Genomic DNA, 11,375 nt, shown 5'->3' on the forward strand with positions numbered 1-11,375 from the left:
AGGAGTCGTGACATATCTATACAATCTCAGTAAATGCAATCTCATTCTGTTTACCTTTTTACCGCATTCTTCATTTACTATTTCATAGTTACCTCATCATCTTTGGTGTTTTTCACATTTTCACTGACATCCTACTCACCCGGTGGTAACCCTTTTGTACCAAGGATAACTGAATTTCTACGCACGAGGGTTACACCTAGTGTAACTGGCACACTTAGTCCCTTAAGATAAACTCTGCTCACAGTGCTTGCTTTAGGGAAGCGTCTTCCTGAGTGACCTTCAAATGTTACTCTTTTGTTGTTCATTCTATTATTGTCGGAATGCAATCTTTGAAATTCTCAAGATGCCGACTATTATCAAATGCTTCGATCCCTAGTTCGTGTTCAATTTATATTGTTCTCTAGTTCATACTAATTTCTATTACTCCGGTGGTCTAACTTTTCCCTCAGGTAATCACGTTGAAGTCACCAACTCATTTCTCTAAAGGAGGATATGACTTTTGGCCTATATTCTTTTATTGTCTCAAGGTCTGTCACCTCTTGTCTTTTCCTTCACTTGACTATAGACTGTGTCATCCTGTCATATTTTGATTTACCGTTATCAACACTACAAGAAAAACGACCTTTAAAGAAGGGAAACCTGGTCCCTAAAAATCCGAATCTTCTCCTAATACACCAATTGCAACGGGAAAAAACGGATCGCAACCCATCGTAATAGCTTCCGCCGCTAAAAGTCAACAACGACGAGTTGAGAAACCTGGTCGCTAAATGTTTTTAAAGACGGACCCAAAATCTGGTCGTTAAATACTTTTAGAGACCACATATCTCGTCCCAGTAGATGATTAATATATTATGAAAAAAAAATATTTTTCCATTGTTAAATGGTTTTAGCGACCACTATTCTCTTCTCTAATAGACGATAACTATATTATGGAAAATAAATATTTTTCGGTCGTTAAATAGTTTTAGCAACCATCATTTAATTAGTCATAATTTATCTTTTAGAGACGAGAAGCACTGGTCTCTATTTAAATTAATTGTAGTAACTTTAACGACCATATTTATGATCTATTATTCAAAAAATATTAAATTGCTATTGAAAAAACTAAGTATAAAAAGGTAATATATATAATATATAAATAAAATTATTAATTACAATGTTAACATCTCATGATATTAGTTTTAATATTTGCTCAACACCTTAACAAAAAAACTTGGCTAACATCTTGAGCTAGAATATGATATCAAGTTTTATATAATATTCCTAGCAAAATAATAATGAGCTTGTGTATCTTCCAAACTCGAATCTTGATTGTAGCTTCAATTTTCAAAATCTGTAAGTACAAAATTTTAAAAAGACGATGAATAACTATTGGTAAAACGATATATGTAAATTTACGCTAGCAATGGTGAAACCGCTTACCCCAAAACCAGTTTAAATTCATCAGGTGTTATCCAACAATATCAACAAGGCTACATGAATATAAAAAAATTAATTAGAAAAGTTCTGGAGACTTGGATTTCAAATTGCAAAGTAAAAAGCAATATGCAAAAGGGAAAGAAGAATCAGAGAATCAAAGTGAATCTTTAAATGGAGAACAAGGAAAGTTTGAAGCTTGCAGTTAAGCTCACTATAGCTACTTTCCTCACAGTAGCCATTTCCATATTCATAGCAAAGATCTTCCAAAAAGTTCAAAAACAAAACAGGAAAAAGCAACAAAAGAAACATTCCTGTTATCTAAATGCAGAAATCAAACCTCAATCTTGTTTCAAACGAGTTTTTGCTGATAACTCATATTCTCAATTCAAACACCTCAAGCTTGTCAACAGCAATAGTACAATACAATTTATATGATTGTCTAACGACAAATCAAACTTCGGTTCGATAAATCCCAGTACGGTAACTCGGGATTTACCATTCAAGAGAGTATGTCAAATTCCCTTAAAAATTATGGTCATACTAAGAAACAAAGGAAGTAACTTCAGAATTAGCCCATGTGACATATTTTAACAAAAATGAAGTTCGACTCTCTTAGTTCCTTCCTCAGCTAAGCTGCGAACCTTGATCAAATAAGTATACATCATTTTTAGAGTGATGAAAAATTAAAGATTTCTTCTTTTTTGTCTTCTATCAGATAGGAAAGAAGGTATTTATTACATTTCTTACAATACATAGCCATAACAGAACATAATAATATAAAGAAGAAAGATAATTCTTGAGAATTGAAAGATGGAAATGCAAGTTTCTTTTTCAGATTGTGGAACTCGCCAAAGAAAAGTAACTGATGTCAAAGTACATGTGCCCTAACTGTAAAATAACTCCGAACACAACATCAAATATGACATAGAACCACATTATGACATAGTACTAATGATTAAAGATCTTATAAGGAATATGAAAGTTTTAGCTTAATCAGTTATATGTTATAACTCTCAAGCATCTAAAGAATGAAGATTTACCACTGTTTATACATAGTCCTTTTTTCTCTCTTATTATTTCATCTATTTATTATCGCTGGTGATTTGTAGTTTTTCTGTTTATCATTCACATGTTATTATACAAATCTGTCAGATTCAGAACCAAAGTCACCACTTCACTCAAGGAACAAGTCTTAGAATGTATACTGAAAATAGAAAATTCTTTGACGGTAACATTTTTGGGAGTGAAATTGCCAAGAAGAATATTCTGTTGAGTGGAAACAGAGAAAGTTGCTTTGCTCATATCATAATCTTGGTAAACAAATGGATAAAAATAATGGCAGATCCAATGCCTACCGACTTGGATGATTGGAAACTTATAGCTAAATTGTTGAGTGAAAATTCTAGCAATTTTATAAAGAGGTGAATCATCAGCTTTTGTAATAGAATTTGAAGGGGTATCAGCAAATATATGTTATGAAGTTGAAAGAAACTTAACAGCTGATTTATCAGCCATAAATACCCTATTACCAACATTAGTATCCTTATTTGATCCACAATCTATTAAGAAATTATCAGCATGATCAAAACCAGAAACACACAAAACTCCCAACACCAATAAAAACATACTCTTCACTAACAATAAAAAATTCCAAGTTTCCTTCATCATTCAAATCCCTAAAAAAGACACAAACTTTGACCTAAAACCAACAGTTCTTTAAAGGTAACAGTAACACAAAGAACTAAATATCACCTATTTCACCCTATAAGCTAAAGAAACAGCAGCATAAGAGTAAAGATGTCAGGAACTAAGAGAGTCAAACTCCCTTCACATAAATCAAGTGATAACAGGTTCACCAATCAAATCTAAGAAAAATTGCAAATATAACGAGAAAGAGATCAGAACACTTCACAGACGATAATAAACAAGCATCAAGGTACAAATACCAACAAAATATCATGTAAGCAAATATAGACAGAAACACCTTAAGCTTAAAATATCATGTAAGCAAATATTGTTACTAACTTGGTCAGCAGACAAAAGTAGTAGTCATTCAGTTGAAACGAACGATGTCGAAGGAGAGACATGTGATTGTTGAGCAGCAAAGAATTCCTTTATTTTCCTCATTTCTTTCATCTCATCTTCTAAGGTAGACAATCGATCTTGTAAGGATTTGTTTTCCTCATTCAAAGATTTATTTTTCTCTCTAATTGAACGTAGCACGGACAGTAATTGAGCCTTTGAAGAAGTGTCACCTTTCAAGTCTTTCGCCTTTACTCCACCCCCAAAGCCAAATACATGGCTACGGGTTTGAGGTCCACAATATTTTCTACTATCTCTATGCTAGGTAAAGATGGATCCGATTGAACTATTTCTTCAATCTGAGCCTACAAAACATATGAAAAAATATTTTATATCAGAACCAATAAAATTTCAAGTAATTTACATATTCAATTTACAAAACATACATGTTTTTCAATTGCTTCAGGTTCAACAAGCTTGTTATTTTTCTTACGAGTCTCAAAGAAAATTGTTGCCAAATCTAGTGGATTGCCATCTTTCCCGCCCTTTACATAAAAGGAAAATATGTCAAAAAATACCTCGTAAATATTTCTAGGAAAATAGAGATTTTATGATAATACCTTTTGATAAATTATCTCTCGAATAGGCTTACTAACAACATGGTGAAGCATGTTCAACTTAGCTCGGTTTGCTGCATTCCTATTGCTTCTCGCCTTTGTGAAACAATATACTTAAATATAATTATTGTAATAAACTTAAATAGTATACTTAGGTTTGATTCCAAATATAGCGGAAAAAATATATCTGGTGCTAGGAAAGGGAATCAAACTACAGATGCTTTGGCGAAATAGACTATTAAATTATTGAGCATATCTGAAAACTTTCTGAAGAAAAATATTCCTTTACTAACCACTCTCATTCTTTCTTGTCTACTCCCTTTGGAATACTCCTAAGAGCTTGTTTGATTGGCTTATTCTTCACATATTTTGCGTGCAAGTATCCTCTCCATTTATTCCATAACTCTTTCATCCATCCCAAGATATGATCACGATGATCATTCATGTCAACACTCTCAAAATTATCCTACAATAATCAAAATATTGGTTGAGTTAATGCATCACAAGATAAATAATGCACTGTTACAAATAACGCATGTTATAGATAAAGGAAAAAAAAAGAAATTGCAGTCACAAAGAAATCAAAGATCATCAACATCATTAGAATTGTATAGTGATTTGAATGTGATGGTAACATGCAAATATATGATAATTTTTATTAAGAATTCTTAGCTAACTCAAGAAGTTGTGGTGGAAAATTTAACTAGTGAAAGTGAAAAACAATTGTAGGTTCATAAAGACAGCTCGTTATGCCCTTCGATGCATAATTTGTTTATTTTCTAACTTTATTCCAACTGTGGACACATTTCAACAAGAAAAGAAAAGTACTCCATTAATAGAAACTGAAATCACAATTAAAAAATCTATACACAGTCATAAGCAAAAACATTTATGCAGTTTCTTTGAATAATTTAACAATAATATATAAATTCATATCAAGTTCAGGTATGGTTTTTTTTTTGCAGCCTGCATATATATGGGAAGCTTAATTAATTTAGCGCTATATTAAGCACCAGACACCAGCAAAATATTAAGCAGGTTCTAATAAGAATAGTACACTCTATGAATAAAAAGTTTGCAACCACACCAAACTACACCTATGGTCTTCCTCTCAACAGCGCAAATAATACCATTATACATGCGACTCAAAATGCACATGCATACTCTTAACTACATTTGTTACCTCAATAGCTGCCCACATGTAATTCAACTTTTCTTGTTTAATATCATTCCACGATGATACTCCCAACGGACACATATTGCGGTCACGAACTATTCTGCCCAAGTGCCTTCAGAATAGTTTGCTATTTGTTCCAACTATTCGATTGTTGTAAAAGGTTACTTTCAGCTTTTGTCTGACTTCAAGTGATGCAACTTCTTTTCACTTGTTCCTACCTCGAACTCTTTTTAGCTCAATTTCTAGAGTGAATATAGTAAGGCCACACGATGGATTGGGTATGAATATTAACCAATTGGGTCAAATCCTGCCAAATATCTATCTTAAATCCCTAACCATATCCATAACAAAAGAAAAGAAGAGAAACTAATGGCTTTCCAGTACATTAAACTACTACTACTTTACCGTCGAGACTCAACCTCTACCATCTGTAGATAGTTGTCCCAATCTTCCCCATGTGACCCTACCCTCACACTATTCCCCGAGGATTAATCTTCCACCGAGCAATAAATTAGGCTAATCTCTTTTTGCATTTTTCTTGCAACTCCTTGCCATATACCTTCCCCCGAACTACAAACATGAACAAATATGAATATACCTTTCCCTTGTTTGAAGATTAATTCTTCAGACACACAATACGCTATAAACATGAATATACTTCAGAGAAATCAAATTATCAAATTAGGAATCCCAACCCAATAATCTTTTTATTGGTTATACAAAAAAGAAACGAAATTATGAAACTTTTTACCAATTTAATGTTAGAGAAGAAGGAGAAGAAAAAGTCGAATACACCAAAGCAATAAAGCGAATTCCACTTAGATAAGAAAAAGAGCAACTCAGAAGAGGAGGCATACCTGGGATTCGCAAATGAGCGAGGTTGAAAACTAGGGTAGACCTGCGATTCACGAACCAACAAATTTGCAACCTTTGCTTTGAGAAAACACAGATTTGAGAGATGGATAGGGAGGCAGGGTTGCTTTGTGTTTATTAGAGACTAGGGCAGAGTAGTTGTGTTTTGGGAAAACAGAAAGTTTCTTTAATTTTAAGGATGTTAAATTTTAGTACATTAGTTTTGGTGCCTATTTTTTTTAAAAATAATAATTTTTTTATTATTTTAGTATTATATTTGGAGGTATTCTCTCCCGCTCATGGCCCCTCAATTATAATTTGGGACCAGTTACTAATTTTTTTAGGGACCAGATTTAGTACCTTCGCAATAAAATACAGCATTAAGAACTACAATATAATTTCGTCCAAATACATATACTTTTAGAGACAGGATTATTAACTCGCCCCTAAACGTTGGTCACAGATAAGGATTTTTCTTGTATTGCAACCATTTATCACATCTTACTCATAATGCTTCATTTACTCTTTTCTTATTCTCCTGCTAATACTTCTATCTATATCCTAATTCCGAAAACTTCAAGAAAACATTCTTTCGCTTTTAGCTCCCGTTGCTCCATCCACTGCCTTATCGGGTCACCTAACATTCTCTCTTTGTTATGGACGGGAGCCATACTAAGGTAAATATTTATCCCTTCTAGGATTCCAGTGCCTATCTTCTGAATTTTCTGAACATTCTAGTATTCATATCTAACTGTACTTATTCTAGAGTGCATACCTGATGTCTCACAAGGAGAACTACAATCACATTTGTAATATCCTTCGAAAATGTCAGCTAATGCTAACAATCAATCCACCGTTTTGGGATACTCTAACCCCAGCTGGATCCTAATATCACATCCTTCTCTTAAACGATATATGTTAGCTCTCATATGGCATAACTAAGATATGTGTGGCCAATTATACTGTCATGACCCAACTTTCCCTCTGTTTGGGTATCGTGATGGCACCTAGTGTTAGGGATTAGGTAAGCCTAACATTTTCAGAATAACAACAATAATAGAAGAACATCTAACAATTTGAAAGGGAAATCTCCACAAAATTTACAATTCCCAAAACCGATGGTATAAGTTATAAGCTCTACAGAGTTTGCTACAACTTCTAAAATACAACTATCTCAAAATAAGAGTAAACAATGTAAACACAAAATAAGAAGGTGACTCCGAAGCCTGCAAACGCAGCAACAGGTTTACCTTGAGTCTCCACAGCAACGGTCCGAACAACTACTAGTGATCCAATACTTGGATCTGTACAAAAATGTACAGAAACATAGAATCAGCACACCACAGCGGTGCCCAGTAAGTATCAAGACTAACCTCGGTGGAGTAGTGATATGGAACAGTCAAGACAACTACTGGTCTAATAAATTGAAGAAGTATAAGTATAAAGACAACAGTGCATGATTTCTACATAAAGACTACGCGATATGGCTAACAATACAGTAATTGCAATAAGGAAGGAAAAAACAAGTAACAGTGAAACACCATAATAAGGACACAGAAGAGTGAACAGAACACAACCCAAATCCGAAATCACAAATACAGTAAAGACGAGTAATAACTCAGCTACTACGACAGTTTTTACATCAGGTCTTAGCCAACAAACTCCAATCAATTAGTCAAATCCTTCAAGTATAAATCTTTCACCCATAAGTTTTCGAATAGAAATCTTTAGAATATAATCCTTCCCAATAAAGATATTTCGAAATATACTTCCTTCAAATAAATATCTTTCAAACATAGTTCTTTCAAAATAAAATAACTTTCGAATATAATCTTTTCAAATAAATATCCTTCGAATATAAGTCACCCTGTGACACCTCATCACATAATCATACAATACGGGTCTCAATACCTAAACCCAAACACTTGGCATCCTGTGCCCTCATCATACCTCATAATCGCATTGACGACTCAGGTTCCAAATAGAGCCATTCTCACATGGAAGGCAAGTAAATAAGGGTATGCATCTATACTTAGCAATATCAAGAAACTCTCTATCTGATAAGGGTGCTTAGCTACGTGTATGCTTGTGCAAGTGTCCTAACATAGGTCATACCAGCTAATAAGCATAAGGAAAAGAACAGATAACACGTAGAATGTTTACCAGAATGTAAGCATAGAAGAACAACAGCTCAGAACACAGATATAACAACATGGGATCTCTTAGGATACCGTCTCGTAGTCCCAAATGTAAATGTGCAGAGGGATCTCCCGAAATACCGTTCCGTAGTCCCAAAGTAAATATGTAGTGTTGGGGGATCTCCCGAAATACCGTTCCGTAGTCCCAAAGTAAATACGCAGCGCAGCCAACAGAGATAACAATTACAGTATGGCAAAAACCTCGTGCATCACCACAACAAGTACAACAGCAACATTGACAATAATATAAAGTACGACAAGTAAATCAACTCAAGAACTTTAAATCACAAAGAAACGGTAGAACTCATTCACAAGGAATAACCACAGTAAAGAATGTTAGGCGTATAAAGAACAGCTCAACAAGGAAGGAACTAATATGCCACAACGATCCACAATATACAGTTCCAAATAAGAGCAAGTCAACTAAAACATAGGATATCTAGACTTCTTTTAAGGTTGGGCAATTACGAAGAATATTCAACAATTTAATTAAAGATAGACAACGGAAAGGTAATCATAACCTCAATTAAGACTAAACAACTGTAGGATAAGATGATGATAATTTCAAATAAAGATAAGCAGTTATGAAAAGATAGCAGGCCAATAGAAGAGGTAAAATCTTCAACTAAGTCAAATAGGCAATAAGAGTGAATCCTAAAGCAATTATTTCTAATTTAAGCATGTAGAGTTGAAACTAGTAAATAGGAAACTTAATCATAGCAAGAACAACTTCCTACTTAGTGAATATAAGGACCGACGAACCTTAAAAGGCCAATTTTCCACAATTAAGTCCGAGCACGCACTCGTCACCTCGCGTACACAAACTACAATCAGCATAGAAGACTCAAATCCTAAGGGAAAATCCCCCACACAAGGTTAGGCAAGATACTTACCTCAAAGAAGACAAACCGATACTCTAAAATGAACTTCTTGGGTGAAAGACCTCCGGACGACTCAAATCTAACCAAAATAACTTCAAAGCACAAATAAAACTCATAAGAAACTATTTCGGATCATAAAGTCTCAAACTTTAACAAAATCCAAAAATCGATCCAAAAGTCGACCCCTGGGCCCACACCTCGGAACCCGACAAATTTTACAAAAATAGAATACCCATTTCGATACGAGTTCAACCATACAAAAATTATCAAATTTCGATACTATTATGTTTTCCTTCAAATCATGATTTTTCATTTTAGAAGTTTTCTTCAAAAACCAATATTTTCCTCAACCCAAAACACAAATTAAATGATAAAAATGAAGATAAAATTATGGAATATATTAGATACTAGGTGAAGAACACTTACCCAATCGAATTGCTTGAAAACCCCACAAAGAATCGCTCAAAACCAAGCTCTACAAGTCAAAATATGATAAAAATGGACTAACCCTCGATTTGAAGATCTTATATTCTGCCCAGGTGATAAAGCATCGCGAACGCGGAGGAAGGATTGCGTTCGCGAAGAAGAAAAATGAAGGTTGCCCAAGTTGTGCTTCGCGAATGCGAATAAACATTTGCGAATGCGGAGAAGAAAATACGGAAGCCTACGCGTAGGGAAACACCCGAACGCGAAGAGTAACGAGTACCAGTGCTCAAGGACAGGTTTCTACTATGCAAACTCGAAACAGAAGACGCGAACGCGAAGAGGGTATCACGACCCGAATTTTTCACCGTCGGGATCATGATGGCGCCTAACATTAAACCCGTTAGGCAAGCTAACGTTACTAATTTGTTTACCTTTTTACTTTATCTTTTAGCAATTTACAAGTTAACATAACATAAACAACAGAATAAAATGCGGAAGAACGGAATTTAACAATCTAACTGAATACTAATACGAAATCCATAATACAACTCCACCTAGAACTGGTGTCACAATGTTACGGACTGTCTACGAATAATATAAACAGTGGTCTAAATAAGAAAATACAAACCTGTCTCAGAATAGATAAAACAGAAGAAAATATGATAGAAGGGAGAATGTGATGACCCAAAAGGTCATCACTTATTTTAAAAGTCAAATCTGTGTTCCAAGGCCTTAGAAACCTCCTTTTGTCTCACTTCGATTTGCATGCACAGTCCGGGCATATATCCGGAAATCCCTTATGTGAAAATTTGAGAAAAATGCTAATTTTGCCTTTAAAATTGAATTTAAGTTGAATTCAGTTAACATTTTGGGTAAACGGACCCGAACCCGTGCTTCGACAGTCCCAGAGGGTCCGTGGAAAAGTATGAGACTTGGGCGTATGCGCGGAATTGAATTCCCAGGTCCTTAGCCCATGAAATTAATTTTTGAAAGAATTTAACTGAAAATATAAGAGTTTATTAAAATTTAAAGATGTTTGAATTTGATGGTATCAGGCCCGTATTTTGGTTTCGGAGCTTGGTACAGGTTTAATATGGTATTTATGTTGTGCTTATAAAACTTGGTAAGAAATGGAATTCATATGACGTGAATCGGACCCTCGGTTGTGAAATGAAAACTTTAAGAGTTCTTGAGATTTTTCTTTGATTTTGATGCTAAACTCGTAGTTTTAGGTGTTATTATGGCGATTTGATCGCACGAGTGAGTCCATATGATTTTTTAGACTTGTGTGCATGTTGATTTGGAGCCCCGAGGGCTCGGGTGAGTTTTAGATAGGTTTCAGATTGTTTTGGACTTAGGAACTTTTGCTGTTTTGCTGCTTCTGATATACTGATATTTTGTTCTTCGCGTTCGCGATACAGCTCACGCGAACGCAAAGTACAAGCTGGGCTAGGGAGGGGTTTCTTCTATGCGAACGCGAGGCCTTGGTCGGGAACGTACAGCACTTGGGGGATTGCTCTTCGCGAACGCGACTGGCCACACGCGAACGCGTAGTGTAATGGAGATGGCTGGGGAGACCTTGAGTTATTCTTCACGAATGCGATCCCAGGCCCGCGAACGCGATGGTCAGGGGGACAGACCATAGCGAACGCGTAGGCCCTTCTGGCCACAAGCATTGCGAACGCAACAGACCCTTCGTGAATGCGAAAAAGGTCTGTCCAGCGATTAAAAACAGAACCTAGGTCGGGATTTCTTCAAAAATTCATATCTCCTTCCCTAAAAT

The 11,375-nt window shown here is 35.1% G+C and overlaps 1 protein-coding gene across 3 annotated transcripts; it reads right to left on the minus strand.

Annotated features, from left to right (window-relative positions):
* Positions 1-1,109: 1,109 nt before the first annotated feature.
* Positions 1,110-6,251, minus strand: LOC104215444 (uncharacterized). Of its 3 annotated transcripts, XM_070174101.1 has the most exons (7): positions 6,093-6,251; positions 4,352-4,524; positions 4,062-4,154; positions 3,888-3,986; positions 3,445-3,806; positions 1,423-1,472; positions 1,110-1,333 (listed from the first exon to the last, which is right to left on the minus strand). In XM_070174101.1, the coding sequence occupies exons 2-5, from the start codon at positions 4,358-4,360 to the stop codon at positions 3,693-3,695; spliced, it is 315 nt and encodes a 104-aa protein (XP_070030202.1). In that variant the 5' UTR covers positions 4,361-4,524; positions 6,093-6,251; the 3' UTR covers positions 1,110-1,333; positions 1,423-1,472; positions 3,445-3,692. The 3 variants fall into 3 exon arrangements, 1 of the variants encoding a protein (XP_070030202.1); XR_708195.2 differs by lacking the exon at positions 4,062-4,154; XR_708194.2 differs by lacking the exons at positions 3,888-3,986; positions 4,062-4,154.
* Between the last annotated feature and the right edge of the window lie 5,124 nt (positions 6,252-11,375).

The sequence above is a fragment of the Nicotiana sylvestris genome, chromosome 5 (assembly GCF_000393655.2).
Source record: "Nicotiana sylvestris chromosome 5, ASM39365v2, whole genome shotgun sequence".
Classification (NCBI taxonomy): domain Eukaryota; kingdom Viridiplantae; phylum Streptophyta; class Magnoliopsida; order Solanales; family Solanaceae; genus Nicotiana; species Nicotiana sylvestris.

What these genes read in the sequence shown, in the direction of transcription:
- LOC104215444 (XM_070174101.1), bottom strand. An exon ending in GAGAGATAATTTATCAAAAG is followed by an intron (nt 3,987 to 4,061) that starts GTATTATCATAA and finishes TTTTATGTAAAG; the next exon opens with GGCGGGAAAGATGGCAATCC. An exon ending in CTGAAGCAATTGAAAAACAT is followed by an intron (nt 3,807 to 3,887) that starts GTATGTTTTGTA and finishes TATGTTTTGTAG; the next exon opens with GCTCAGATTGAAGAAATAGT.